We start from the raw sequence: 15329 nt of genomic DNA on the forward strand, positions 1-15329 counted from the left end.
TGCTTTGGGTTTGCCTGGGTGTCCCCAGAGTCACGCCCTGAGAAGTCCCCCCCATGGCTGCTCTGTGCCAGGCTGGGCGCAGGCAGTGAGTTCCATTTGTTCGTCTGTGCAGCTCCATTTCGTAGAGAAAATGGAGAGAATCTCAGTCAAATGGCTTGATTTTCTGACTGACCCAAAAAGGAGCTGCAGTGGGATTGATTTGGGCTGTGACAGGCCTGGAGATGGAAGGGGCTGGGTTCCAGCCCGGGGCAGGGACACAGCGCGCAGCTCGCAGCTGCTCTCGGAGCCGGAACTGCTCCAGGACTTCCTGACTCATCAGCAATGCAAAATCAAAGCCAATTATGAAGATAATTGAGGGACAACCTGCTCCACTGAATGATCTCTTACCCGAGTTCCTGACTTTTGATCCTCGTGCTCCAAGAGTGAGGAAAAGGGCTTTGGGCTGTGGGAGTGACCAGGAGCTCGGGAAGGGGAGCGGAAGAACCTCCGGGATCTCCTGCCAAGGATCCCAGGATCTCCTGTCCCTGCTGTGTGCCCTGCACAGCCCCTGCAAAGCACTCCTTGTAAATGAGATAATTTAATCAATTACGTCTCCTAATGTACTAAACCAAATGTTTCATTTTCTGCTCCTGCACATCTTAAATTATCTTCAGGTGCTTTATGAAACTTAATCATAGTTAATAGAAACTTCATTACCATCAAATGTGCTTTCAATAAATGTTGTGTAACAGTGTCAGGAGGTGGAGTGAAAAATGGGCTGCAATTACCACAAACATGGATCCTGGAGCAGGAAGGGATAAAACTCGCGGTGCCTGCCAGGGTCCCTCCCGCCCCTGGGCTGGGAGGATGCAGCTCATTAAGGAATAATTGGTTGACTATAAATGTTTGCTTCTCTAGTTTGTTTGGTTGGTTTCCACTTTGTTCCCTTCTGGGAAAAAAATAAAAGCAGAACCTCACCGTGCTCCCCCAGATTTCCCACGCTTTCCTCCTTCCCTTAATTTCTAATCTCCCATGGAAGGAATTCTCCAAAAGAAAAGATTAGAAGGTGAAGAGATGAAAATTACTTTAAAAAAAAACAGGGATTGTTTCTAAAGAAAGACCAAAATCCTAAATCAAGAAGAAAGGCTCCTTTCTCATGGAGTTGTGTTCCATGGGAGTAATTCAGGGAATACTGAGTCACTCTGAGTTTGCCCCTTTTAGCATAAAGCTGTTTAAGAATCCACTAAATCCTGGAAAGGATCTTTTGCCTCTGAACTCTGTGGTCCCTTGGGGTTTGTGGTGGCTTTTCCTGGCAGTGGGGCAGTTATGGGATCACCTGGGTGACTCCACGGAACAGAGCAGCGACCATTTTATTACAGGGAAGGAACCTCAGAAAGAATTCCTGTGAGAGGTTTTAATCATAAAATTTATAGACCAGTGTCCAGTTAAAGTTCTCAATGAAAAGAAAATTCTTCTCCTCAGAAAGATTTTGCTTGAGTCAAACCATTCCCATTTTTTTTGGATTCTGTGCTCTCCCTCTCATCTTTAACCCACGTACAATGGTTTAAAAGTGGGAAACTGGAATTGCCTGGCGTGGAAATCGATGGAAAAGGAGAGGCTGAAGCACTTGAGGAGATTTAGAGTCAGAAATTGCAGTTGCTCACAGTGAGCACCTGAGGAGTGGCTCATGCTCTGCTTTGGAGGGCAGGAGATTCTGAGATTCTCCCCCCATTGCTGTCCTGGGGGCTGGAACTTCTCCTGCCAGGATATTTCTGCACCTTTCTGACTCAGTAATTCCTCATCCCAGCAAGGCAGAAGAGGTAATTTCAGATTTTCTGCACTTTCCTTTTTTAAAGTAATGATGCAAAGGGAACAGTTAAAGATGCTTTGTGGTGCAGTAACCACGAGCTCTCGATGGCTCCCTGGGAAAGACCCCAATTGTTCCTGGGTTTCTGGAGATCCATCACCTCCCTTCTCCTGCCTCATTCATTGCTCTCATTACCCACAGAAATTAAGTCAACAATAGCGTTTCATAATTAATTCCCTGTAACATCAAAGCAGCTTGGGAATAGGAAATGGGAAGGAATAGAAATGTAATTATTATCTGTACTTTGCTTTCTGCACCTGGTACTGGGGAAGGAAACAGAGCTGTGGGAGTGGGGCTTTGGATCGGGATTTGTGTTGTCTTGGTCTGATCTGAGCCATTTCCAGTTTGCCTTTGTGCCCCTGGGGGTTTGCATTTGCTTTTTCCATCTGGCCTCCCCCATTGTTACATTGTCAGCCGATATCTTACCTCTCTGCAGTCCCTAACTGAGCCTAAAACGCTCAAAATTCTCTTCCCAGCATTTTTCAAGGGGAGATCTAATGGAAAAAGTGAGGAAAAAATGCTTCAGGGAAAAAAATGCTTCTCTGTAGTGATTGATTTGGTAGAACCATGTGGCAGTGGAATTGTTCTAAGAAGTTGAATTTTGTAACTTCTTGAGTTTGTTCAGTGTGGTTTCCTGCCGTGACCTGCCACAGAAGGTGGATTCCTCCTCAAAGCTGATATTTCCATGCAAACTTTGTGATTTTTCTTTTTTCTTTCCCAGCAAGTTGTGAATGTGTGAAAAGCAGAACCATTTTCCATTTGGAGATTATTTGAAAATACAGCAGAAATTTTGCAGGGGTATTTTTGTGGCTAAATAGTGGTTCTGGTAAAACTGATACCAAAACATTTATTTCGGGTTGAGTGGAATGCTGGAATCTCGTGGTTGGGGTTGACTGGGACCAGTTGGAGAGCGGGGATGGGAGGGATGTTTTCTGTTAAGGATGTTTGAACCAAACATTTGATTTTACTTTTGATTGGAGTCCCAGCATTGTTCCCAGCACCTGGAGCAGGGTTTAGGGACTGGGGGTCCTGGTGCTGCCATTCCTGGGGCGTTTCCATGCTGGGAGGGAGCTGTGGGTGCCCAGCCCCTTCCCAGGACGTCCAGCTGGGGCTGCTGGCACTTTTCAGACACTTTTTTCATCCGGAAGTGTTGAGCCAAGGAAATGCTGCCCAGAGGTGCTCCTTCCTTTCATCTCAACAGTCTGAACTTTCATGTTCGTTTTCAAAACTCAGCTAAAATGAAATTATCTGACTTGCAGCAGAAAAGCACAACAGAAGCCTCCTCCCAAACAGTAATTAAGTAATTTCCGTAATTGGCTATTTATTAAATGCTGATTTTAACTTTCCACCCTATTTCTGTGCAGTGCAGTTCGTTCACTGACACTGAGCACTCTGCATTTCCCAGTGATGTTTCATTGCTTTCGTTGGCCATGAGTAAATCCAGGTTCTGTTCCCGGGGCTCTGCCATGCCAGGAGAAGCCCCCAGCAGGACCCAGACCATGCCCAGGGTGGGCTCTGGGCTCCCTCCCCCCACCCTGGAGCTGGGAATTCAGGGAGCCACCCAAGGACCCCCTAAGGGGACCTCCCAAGTGATTTAATTTCATGATTTAATTTTCCCAAATCCCAGCAGATCGAGGATAGCAGGGCTGGATATTTCAATTATGGCATATTGCAGGCTTCATTTGGATCCATTCTGTCACAGCAGTGAATTCCTTTTCTCTGCTGGAAGAGTTGGAAGTCGTAGAAAGCTTGGTTGTGAGTTCATGGCTGGGGGGGATGGAGCGCTGCTGTTGTCCCAGGCTGCTTCTCAGGATTCATGACCTCCTGGATCAGCTCCAGAATTCCAGTCTAAAGCTTCCACATGCCTGGAAAGCAGCAATTGCTGAAAACTCCTGCTGGTGCCTCAAGCAGCCCTCCCTGGCTGCAGTCCCACCCAAGTTAACGCTGCCGTGGGGCTGGAACGGGAACGGGAGGCGATGGCACAGCTCGTGCTCCGAGAGGGGAGAGCTCTGCTGCCTTTCCCGTCCAACCTGCCCACCTGAAACCTGGGTGGACCACGGTGCCACCCTGACCCAGATCAGGCTCTGCAGGATGCAGGGATCCATCCCTGACCCAGAGCAGGCTCTGCAGGATGCAGGGATCCATCCCTGACCCAGATCAGGCTCTCCAAGATGCAGGGATCCATCCCTGACCCAGATCAGGCTCTCCAAGATGCAGGGATCCATCCCTGACCCAGATCAGGCTCTGCAGGATGCAGGGATCCATCCCTGACCCAGATCAGGCTCTGCAGGATGCAGGGATCCATCCCTGGCCCAGATCAGGCTCTGCAGGATGCAGGGATCCATCCCTGACCCAGATCAGGCTCTGCAGGATGCAGGGATCCATCCCTGACCCAGAGCAGGCTCTGCAAAATGCAGGGATCCATCCCTGACCCAGAGCAGGCTCTCCAGTTTGTGATGATCCATCGGGAATTCCGCTCACCCTCTCAGCCCTTGTTTTCCAGCGCTGCCTGTGCTCCTGCCCAGCTCCACGTCGGTGTCTCCACTTGCCCTGTGTCCCCCCGTGTCCCCCGTGTCCCCCCCGTGTCCCCCCGTGTCCCCCCGTGTCCCCGGCCGCTCTGAGCGCTGTTCTTGTCCCCGCAGATGTGGAGCGCGGCGGGGACATCGCGCTGTACTCGGGGCTGGCGGCGGCGGTGCTGGCGGTGGCCGTGCTGGCGCTGGGGGTGACCCTGTACCGGCGCAGTCAGAGTGAGTACGGCGTGGATGTCATTGATTCCTCTGCACTCACGGGAGGCTTCCAGACTTTTAATTTTAAAACAGTCAGACAAGGTTAGTGCGGCAATTTCCTTCTCTTCTCTGCAGAGCTCCCACTGCTCAGGCACGCCTGGATTTGGGGAGGGGGGTTTGGGGCAGCCAGGGCAGGGCCAGGGACCCTGGAACTGGCTCTGGGGTGTCCCACAGGCACAGAATCCTTCTTGGCCACACTCCAGATGCTTTAGAAATGCTGTCCCCACCTTCTGCACTGACTTAGGGAAAGCTCAAACTAAAGCAAAGAACCAAACCAAAGCAAGCCCAGGCAGCACAGCTGTGCTTCCCTCCTGTTCTCAGTTCAGACCTTGCCCTCACTCCAAGAAAAGGGATTATTCTTTTACTGATACTCTGAGACCCCCAGCTGGAAGTGGTTTGTGACCTGCTGTAACACACAGACACCACAGTCTGTGGGGAATAAATGTGTGTAAAACTGGTTTTGTTAAAAAAGACCCCTAAAACTCTAGAAAAAACCCCACCAGTGCCATAAAATACGGACAAAACATTTACTAAAATCACTGCTCGGGTTTTCAGGAACGTTGTTTCCTTTGAGCAGGAAGGTGGGGAGGGAGAGAAATGGGGATGAAAGCAGAATGTTTCTCTGATGCTGTGCTGCCATTCTACCTCAGACCTGCCTGATTGTGGGTGGGTGGGAGTGTGGGCGGGGTGTGAAAGTGTCCCCATGTCTCTGTTCTCTCTTCAGAAAAGGGAAATATGTTGCAGAGTTTGTTTGGGGGGGTTTTGTGGTGTTGTTTTTACAGTTTCTTTATTTCCTGGAGACGTTCCTCACCAAGCATGACTTGCAAGAAATTGGGAAAAGGGCTTGGCAGACAAGGACGTTTGAAGGAGGTTCATTCATCCATTTCTAAATCCAAACCTTTAATTAGGGCTGTGTAAATCTCAATGACTGCCTCAGATAGGAACATTTTCCTTTGTGGTTCAGTTTGAATCTTGTTTTGAGTCTGGGGAATTGTTTGCTTGCCTTAATGCTTAAAACCTTTCGTTCTGGATGCTCTGAAAATACCCAACTAAAAAAACTAAACAACCAAAGTAAAAGATCCCACCACAAAACCAAACAGCTCAAGGGTTCAGGCCCTAAATCCAGCCACTCCTTCTCATTTTTCAGAGTGTTTTTTGAGGTAAAATGCCTCTAAATGAATAACTGTGGTGTCTTTCCCTGTATTACTCTTGTCCCACTTCTCTTTCAGCCCAGTTTCCCTCAGGCATGACGTTGTGGGTTTGTGTAAAAGGTCTGCGGGAAGATGTTGTCACTCAGTGGGGTTTAATGTAAGGAAAGAAAACAACAAGAGAGAAAAAAGGGCAAACTCACAAACTTGAATCCAAAACAAAAGGAGGCTCCTCCTTGGATTCCTTGGAGCTGCCTCAGGTGTGGGAAGCATGAAGTGTGTCGGATCTTTGCATCAGTTCCTCTGTTCTCTGACGTGGCCTGGTGTGATTCTGAGCTCTGAGAGCTCGAGGAGGGCAGAGCGAGTCCCAGCGGGAACGGGGAGGGCTCGGGAAGGGATCCCTCAGGTGTCCCCTCCCTCCGTGACACCCCCCTGCTCCTGTGCCCACAGGTAACTCCCTGCTCCTGAACTCGTCCCTGCAGCCCGACCTGACGGTCAGCAGGACCTACAGCGGCCCCATCTGCCTGCAGGACCCCCTGGACAAGGAGCTGATGACGGAGTCGTCGCTGTTCAACCCCCTGGCAGACATCAAGGTCAAGGTGCAGAGCTCCTTCATGGTGTCCCTGGGTGTCACCGAGAGAGCTGAGTACCAGGGCAAGGCCCACCCCGGGACCTTCCCCCACGGGAACCACAGGGCCTTTGGGACAATCCAGGCCAGGAACAAGGCTATGTACATCCAGAACCTGGCCTCCATCTCCACCAGCAGCGAGCTGAGGACCACGGCCCTGTTCGGGCACCTGGGGGGCCGTTTGGTGGTTCCAAACACAGGTGGGTGGATCCTTTCTCATTAAAAGCACATAAAAGAATTTTAGATTAGGCTGCCTGATGCCGCGTTTTATAACGAAATCTAAAAAAAAATGCCAGGAAAGGAGAAGTAGGGGCCCCGTTAATGCAAATTTTGGGAAGTAGGGCACGTTGCCCACACAGGACACAAGTGATCAGAGGGAAGCCTGGGCTGAGGAGTGAGGAGGCATTATGCCTGTTTGAACTGTTCTAAATTACTGCCTCTCTTGATGTGTTCAGCATGAAAGTCACATTAATCAGAGCTGTGGCTTGCTTGGATCCTGCTCCAAAGGAAAGGCTCCCCGGGAAGGGGTCGATTCTGGATCTTATGTAAGGGGCTCACGTTCCAGCAGCAGCACCGGGCCCCACAGCCCTGCCTGGGGGGCAGAGGGACAGCCAGGCCTGGGGACAGCCCCACTGCCCACCAGGGTCCTGCCCCTTCCTGCCTGTCTGTTTCCGCTTTCTTGGAGCAAAAGGTGCACAATTCCCACAGCGGGGCCCTTCCAAGTCAGCCCCATCCCGGGCTGGGTGCTGGCTGGGATGTTCCCTTTGCTTTGTGTCAGGAGTTCCGTGACTTCAGGGCTGTGTGGGACATCTTTGAGACTTCAGAATTGTTTGTGAAATGAGCTGAACAGCAGCTCAGAGCCAGCAAAGGCTGTCAGGGTCCCAGCCCTGCGGTTGTACCACAGGGCTGTGTTTGCTTCACCCTGAGCCACAATCCTTACCTTGGGCATCTTCTCTCTCCAAAAGGCAGCACAAAAAGCCAGATACCCCATTGCCAGCTAAGGGTTATCATCCTTCAAACTGCAGTGACATTTATTCACTTTAAATTCAGCTTTGTTTTCGTTTGACCAGTGGCTCTGCGATTATCTGCTGCTCTCTGGTTGAACTGGATGATTTAGAGCTTTATCCTTCGTGTCCCATAAAACGGGTGCGTTAAAGGTTACCATAAAAAACGTGGTTTGTGTTTAGAGAGGATTGATAACAGCGACAGTCCAGGGCTGCACTGTCATGCACAACACGTGGAATGTTTGCATTTCTCCACAGACTGGATTTGTGTTGAGGAAGGAACATTGCAGAGGCACTGAGTGAAGGCATGAATTAAGAATTCCCTCATACTGTATATTTAGCTACTTTATGTAATGATAGTCCCATCAATTAGATTATTAAAATATGTATTTGGTCCACTTGCAATTTATGTAATTCTGCTGCCTTTATGTAAGATCAGCTTTGCTAAGCAGTTGTAAATTCCAGTGTGATCAAGTCAGTGCCTCTCCGAGGCTCTGCAGTGTGTGACAGATGCAGTCAAACACATCCCTCGTCTCCTGAGAGGGAGATATAAAGCAGTTTAATTCCAGTGGTACCCAGTGGAAAACTCCCTTGTTAACTTCTGATCCCCTCTGGTGGTGTAAAAGGAGAATGGGGTCACTTGGATCCAGGGGCTGGGATGTGTAGGAACAAAGGGGTGATCGCCCTGCAGGCTCAGGCTGGGGCAGGGGCTCTCTCCATGACGAGATTCCCCGGGACCCCACAATGATCAGGTTTGATTTCAAAAAGGAAAGAGGGAAAGAGCTTTCAAGAGGCTTTTTGGGAAATTAGATGTCTTTTCCTTTAATGGAAAAGTAACAGCTTTATTTCCTTTAATCATTTCTTTTCCTTTCATCTGGTGACGTTGCCATTCCAAGCAGGAATTCAGAGGAACATTCCCTTAGGGCTGGTCCCTGGGGTGTGTGTTCCCTTTCCCTTACATCCCTGCCCTTCCCAAGGGTCAGTCCTGCCCTTGTTCTTTTGCAGGGGTCAGTCTGTTGATCCCACACGGAGCGATTCCTGAGGAGAGTTCCTGGGAGATCTACCTGGCCATCACGCAGAAGGAGTCCAGGTGAGAGCACACAAACGCAGACCCAGGATCATGGATCTGCCGCCTTTACTGCATGTGGAACGTGCAGGAGTCACTCCTCGTCCCCATTGCTGCTGTGCCCACCCTGCTGTGACCCTGTGAGGGACACAAAAGTGGCCTTGGAGCGATGCTCCCGTGAAATCCATGGAAACCTTGGACATGCTGCCAAAGGAGATCGTGGGCCTGCTGCTCCCTTCTCCTCTCCCTGCTCAGGGGGAACTCAGCAGCTGCAGCTCAGGCTCCGGGGGTGCTTTGATATTTTTGGACACTTGGAAGCACCGAGGCTTCGGCAGAATTTATTGTTGTGGCACTTGAAAAAAGAAAACAAGAAATTGGCCTTTTTTTGTTACCCTGTTGTGGCTTTTCTTCCTCCCCTGCAGTCTCCCTCTCAGCAACACTGGTACACAGACTGCAGGGAGGGCCTGGAACATTCCAGCCTTTCCAGCAGGGATGGTGTTTTCAAAGTGCATTTTCTGAGCACCCACAGCTACAGCCCCACCGAGCTGGGAGATGGCAGAGCTGTGCAGAGCCAGCTTGGATTTGGAACCTGAGGGATTTGAGCCCAGGGCTGCACGTCAGGGTGTCACCAGGGGCACTGGAATGGGGTATCCAAGTGAGCTTGGGCTTTTCCCCTTTTTATATCCTGGTTTTATTATTGTATCTTCTTACTTTTGTCTTGGTTGAGGTCCTTTCCCTAATTTTTATCTTGGTTTGAGGTTCCTCCTCTCATTTTTTATCTTGGAAACACCATTTGCTGTAATCTGAGGAGGGAGCTGCGTGCCCAGTCATTTAGAAGCTGATAATGGGGATCACACAACCCCAGTGAATTAAAATACAACCAAACAGCACCGAAACCCACAGGGCAAGAGACTTCATTGCTGGCTCAGTGTCCAAGTGAGTCTCCTCTGCTCTGGCACTGCTCCCGCCCAGGTGTTTATTCCAAGAGATGCAGAAAACACGTGGATGCGGGGCTGGGTTAAATATGAGTGGGAGGGAAGAAAAGCAGATTCTTCTCCGACATTTCAGTCAGCAGGCAGAGGATGCAGCAGCCGTTCATTCAGCCCAGGTGAATCCCTGGAGCTCAGCTGTGCTGGTGGGGTCTCCCCTGCCTGTCCTGGTGCCACAGACATGGTTCCACTTTGCCCAGTCCTAAATCCAAGCAGAGCCCTGTCCCTGAGCCTGTGTAAGTCACTGGGCTCGCTCCTCCTGCAGAATATAAATGGGTTTTCAAAGCAGGGAGATCACACACAATCTGGAAAAATTTATGAGCCTGTGTTTTTTAAACCATAATTTGTTTTATCTTCGCTCCTGTGAAAATATTGTTGATGGCAGCGTTTGAAGGCAGAGCACGGCAGGGACGGGACCAGCTGGTGCTCGAAGCGGGGCTGGCTGGCACAGAGCAGTTTCAGTGCTGGATTTGGGTTAAACAAATTGAAATGTATTTTAAATACCAGAACCCTAAACTGACCGGCCACTGATTGGAGTTAGATGGGTCTAATGGGTTTGTTTCATCTGCAGCTGCTGCTTCCACGTGAAAGGAGCAGAAATGAGCTTATCTTACTCTGTAGCAGAATGTCAGTGAATTCTCACTCCTGACAGCTGCTCTTGTCTTTGCTGCCCCAAGCCTCGAGCCGGAGGGCCCCGAGGTGCTGCTGGGGCCCGAGGTGAGCTGCGGGCCCCCCGAGCTGAGCGTGAGCACTCCCTTCGCGCTGACCATCCCGCACTGCGCCCACGCCGACCCCCAGCACTGGAACATCCACCTCAAAAGGAGGACTCAGCAGGGGAAGTGGGAGGTAAGCTCAGCCCCCAGCCTGTGCCCACGATGGAAGTGGAATTAACCCTTGGTGCAGGCGCAGGTCAGACATTCTGTCAGGGATAGGCACAGAGAGACAGCTGAGAGAAACAATTACAGCAACAAAACCAAGATTTTGCACTTTGTGAAGAAGCAGCAGAATTGTTTTCGGCTGTTTTGCCAAGGTGTGCAAAACTTTATGGCTACAAACCCATGCATGGATCCCATAACTGCAGCCTGTCCTTTCCCTCTCTGAACCCCGACCTGGATTTTGCTCTGCTTTAAACCATCCCCAGGCCAGGCCAGGTTTCCTAACTCAGATTTACTCAGCCCTTGGGCAGCTCCAGCAGGGCTGGCCACAAGCAGCCTGGAATCACTGAGGAGTGAGACACAGGAACAGAGGGACACAGGGACAGAGGGACACAGGGACACAAGGACGCGGGGACAGAAGGACACAGAGTCACAGAGACAGAAGGACAAAGGGACACAGGGTCACAGGGTGCAGCTCCTCCTGGCGGGGCTGCAGGGCAGGACTGAGCAGCAAAGGCAGAGCAGAGGGAGTTTTTGCTGGAGGTAAGCATGGCTGTAATGGGAGTTCTGGAAGGAAGTCAAACCCCAGCTGTTGTTCAAGGTTTGCTTATTGACTTGAACCTTCAAGGTAATTTTTTAACTTGGGATTGGGGGAAAAAATTAGCCAGGAAGTCAAGAGCACTTGAAAAAAGCCGCTAGAATTGCTTACGCATCATCATTGTTATCGTAGTACACACCGAGCTCTGCACAGGGCATGGCCATAAATCCTCCGGCTGACTCAGGGCTAAATTGGGAATATTCACCCAGGGAAGCAGTCCCCCTTCTCCCTTTCCCCAAGTGCAGCCTGGCTCTCAGCAACACTCTGCATTCCAGTTGAATATAAATAAAGAACTAAAGCCATGACTCCTATTGTCGAGGCCTGTTGATTCGACTTCGCTTTATTCTTTTTAAACCTGAATTTCATTTTGCAGGAAGTGATGTCTGTGGAAGAGGAAACTACTTCTTGCTACTGCCTGTTGGATCCTTATGCCTGTCACATTCTCTTAAACAGCTTTGGAACTTATGCTCTAATTGGGGAACCCATCTCTGACTGCGCCGTTCGACAGCTGAAAGTCGCCGTTTTTGGCTGCCTGTCTTGCAATTCTCTGGATTACAATCTGAGGGTTTATTGTATGGATAACACCCCTTGTGCGTTCCAGGTAAATGGCTTCACTTTGCTCCTCTGGGCTTTGTTTCTTTTTCCATAAAATGCTGACATCCTTTTACTCCCTGGGCAGCCCCAAACTTAACCCAATGAGAATATTGCATTTTTTAAGCCACTGCTGCACCATTAGAATATTTCCCTTAATTTTCCTGCAGTTCTGGATTTACATGGAGAGCTTTAGGGTAGCCGAACTCTTTTGTCATTTTTTGCCATCTTCTCAGCTGCCCAAACTCACCCAGCCCTGATTTACAAAAATTGAATTATCCTGCATTTCCTGTAAGAAAAAAAAACCAAACCAATCCCCACGTGGCAACTGAAATGATTTTCCTGCGCCGTGTTCCAGGACAAAATAATGACATTCGCTGGCTTTTGGTAAACTCAGAAGCTTTAACAAAATGCTTTTCTTTGGGGAACTGAAATGCAAACTGTTGGGAGATGAATTTTACCTTCCTCTTCCCGTCGCACAGGAGTGGAAACACAACTCTGACTGAAGCACACGCTGCTGCCTCTGTGCTTCTAATAAAAGCCAAGGCACCAAAAGGATTGTTAGAGGCTCACAATGGCTTTGTAATTATCCTCTTTATAACACTTAGACAATTAGTGGGTACCGGTGTCTTCCTGATGAGTCTGGAGGAAATGATCAGAAGAATAATTACCAGTTCTCTGCGTTCCCAGGAGCGAGAGCGGGGTGTTTGTAGATACTGAGACAACTCTGCATTCATGGAATGGTACAGCCCTCAAAAGCAAGTCAATATTAGTGGGGAACATGAAGAACACAAGAGTTTTTTGGATAAAATATCGGAGTTGGGGTTGCCAAGTTGCGTTTGACAGTTAATCCTGCACAGTGCAGGTTTATATAAAGAGACAAAAGTCATTATTTTTCACTTTTTCCCTGTGTGAAAACTCTCCTTGCTTCTTCAGCAGCTGACGTGGCCCTTTATGAAGTCCTGGGTGTGCTGGGAAACTCCTGGCTCTGAAAACTTGAGAGACCCAAGTCCTTTGTGTTTTGCCTTTGCCCAAATGCTGCTGCTGTGGGAGGAGCCCCAGCCCACGAGTGTCGCTGAAGGCAGAGCAGCACTTCCAGAGCATTCAAAAACATCCAGCATGCTCCAGGAATTCTGAGAATAGTTAAGAAATAATCTGCTCCCTTTGTGGCTGGAAACCAAAACCTGAAGTCTCCCAGTTCCTTCCTTCATATGAACCCAACTGCCAGGAGTTAAACCAGACCAAATGCCTGTGAAAATTGGAATCTAATAGAAATCCATTAGTGCAGTTTCAGAGAGCTCGAGCACTGAATTTCCAGAAGGTCACAACGATTCCAGGAGCTCCTCTAACGATGACTCCGGTCCTGACAAGCACTAAACCCCTCAGATGGACACCGATTTTATATAATTTGTGCGGATTAAGAGAGGTAATTTGGAAGGGCTGCTTGCCTGCTGATTTTTAAAGACTTCTGCAACCTCTCCTTCCTCACTGGTGTTTTTACTGCAACAGCACAGGAACAAACATTGCTTAAGTACAGGCAGGGGTGATTTTTTTTCTGCCATTACGTTTTAAATTCACAGAATTACATAAAAATGTCGCTTGGAACAGAGCTCTGGAGGGCTGTAGTGCACAGCCCTGCCCAGAGTCTGCCCTTCAGACTGCTCAGGGTCTTGTCCAGAGATTCTGAAAGTGCCCCAGAGACGGGAAATGGAACTGAACGATTTCACCTGAAGTGTTTGAGGGCTCTGTAAAGCCTTGAGAGAAGTTTCTCAGCAAGGCTGCTTTGGGTCCAGCTGTGCTGGGCTGCACTGGGGGTGTTGGAGTGGGGAGACAGCCAAAAATTCAGTGGCCCAACCACCATTATCTGTCCAGAAATGGGGCTGGCAGTGCCCAGACCCAAACCCAGCCTTTTAGGAAATACAAAGATCAACCCCATCAGCTGCCCACGAGAGAAACTCCTCTGCTGCATCCAGCACTGGGGGGAACCAGGAACCTCCACAGAGAGGGATTTTTGATAGATTTGGGGTTTGTTCCTATACTGAAAACATTCTCTCCTCCTCCTCCCTTGCAGGAAGTGGTTTCAGATGAAAGACTCCAAGGAGGGCAATTGCTGGAGGAGCCCAAACTTTTGCATTTTAAAGGCAACACCTGCAGCCTCCAGATCTCAGTGCTGGACGTCCCTCCCTTCCTGTGGAGGATCAAACCCTTCACGGCGTGTCAGGTACCTGGCATTTCACCTGCTTCCCTCTGCACTGGGGTGGGCAGAACCCAAAGGAGACCAAGGTTCCTTTTATTTAAACGGCTTTAAATCTCCCGAGCATTTAACAAAAACATGTTGCCTCTTGATTTTGACAAACACAGATTTCGTTTATAACAGAACGCTGTAAATTTGTCATTTTACAGAAATGCTTGTGCTTTCCCTCATTTCTGTTGCCTCCAACAGAAGGCAAATATTCCTGTTCAAACTTAACCACTCCTCAAGATGTTTCTAATATCTGTCATTCCAGTTTTGACATAACTATGGAAATATGGCTAAAAATGACATTTAAATGTAACCACGAGTTCAAATCACAGCATGCAGAGACCACGAATTAGAACTGAAGAGCAGCAAATTGGTTTTTTCTCTTCTCCGTTAATTAAAGAGGCTGTTGAAAACCAGAAAGGAAAAAATCAAAACAAAAGAAAAATTTCCAAGGATTTTGGTGACTGGAAATCCTAAGGAATGTGCTGGCACATGGAGTGGGCTGGTTTTAACATACAGCACTCAATTAAAATGCACAATCTCCCTTCTCCCAGAGGCAGGGAGACAATTATCCATCCTCCAGGATTTTGGCAAAAACCCTGTTTTAAATGTGTTGCCACGTTCTCCAAAACATGAGGGCAGTGGGCTCTGAAAGTTACAAACACAGACCCACAGCCAGAGGAAGCCTCTCCTTGTTAACAACGTGGGGAGAATTTGGGCTACAACTTCAGAAATGAAGAAAGAAATCCTTTTCAGCTTCTTAGGGAGAAGAGCTTTTGAGTGTTTCATTTGTTCTCCTCTCTTACCTATATTTTAAAAGCCAAACTGAGCAGGATTAGGATGCCCCAGTTCTACAGCGAGGACCTGCCAGTGTGTGCCCCAAAATAAATCAAATCAGAGGAGTTTCCTCCTAATGCAACAAATTCAGTTCTGCTCCCAGCAGATTACGGAGCTCCATACTTTGATTAATTTATTGTCTCTTAATCCCTTGTCCAAACATGAAGAATAAATGTCTGGAATTCAACCTCCAAGTGCCATTTAGCGCCTGATCAGAGCAGGGACTCAGGGCTGGAAAAAAGCCTGTGCAAAACCTCTGCTGCCAGAATGGGCTGACCCGGGGCTGCCCCGACCCAAAGGAATATTTACATTTTATAACCGAGCGTAATTGGGATGGCTTGGGCAGCTCAGAAACACAATCATTGTTCCTGAGAGGAGCTGCAGAACCTCCCCTGGCTCTGTGCTTCCCTCGCAGTGAAAAGTCTGGTGACAGCTCTGGTTTGCTTCCAGCCTCTTTATAGAGAAAAGAATCTATTTTTGCACGTGGAGTTTCTTCCAGTGTTCCCTGGGTTCCTCTCCTACGTCCCACCCTGTGAGAGCAGCTGCTTGTGCTGCCTGGCAGGAACAACTGAACACAGCCTGTTCCAGGAATGTCTCTGGTCCACCAACAAAACCGCCACGGGCAGTGTGGGGAGGGAAGATTTATGGAAATGATGTCTCAGACAAGCAGCGATGCTGCTCGAAGGCCGGAGCAGATGAATAAATCACGCGGAGGAGCT

At 49.0% G+C, this 15329-nt stretch overlaps 1 protein-coding gene across 2 annotated transcripts in view; it reads left to right on the forward strand.

The window, feature by feature from the left end:
• Positions 1–15329, forward strand: part of UNC5D (unc-5 netrin receptor D) — an 88968-nt gene that overhangs the window by 65037 nt on the left and 8602 nt on the right. Inside the window, exons 8-13 of one of the 2 annotated variants that reach the window (XM_032091946.1) lie at positions 4489–4674; positions 6231–6608; positions 8418–8502; positions 10145–10313; positions 11314–11541; positions 13603–13752. In XM_032091946.1, coding sequence (XP_031947837.1) covers positions 4489–4674; positions 6231–6608; positions 8418–8502; positions 10145–10313; positions 11314–11541; positions 13603–13752 — 1196 coding nt within the window. The remainder of the gene's footprint in view (positions 1–4488; positions 4675–6230; positions 6609–8417; positions 8503–10144; positions 10314–11313; positions 11542–13602; positions 13753–15329) is intronic. The other variant, XM_032091947.1, reaches the window with a different exon arrangement.

This window comes from Corvus moneduloides, chromosome 27 (genome assembly GCF_009650955.1).
Source record: "Corvus moneduloides isolate bCorMon1 chromosome 27, bCorMon1.pri, whole genome shotgun sequence".
In the NCBI taxonomy this organism is placed as follows: Eukaryota; Metazoa; Chordata; class Aves; order Passeriformes; family Corvidae; genus Corvus; species Corvus moneduloides.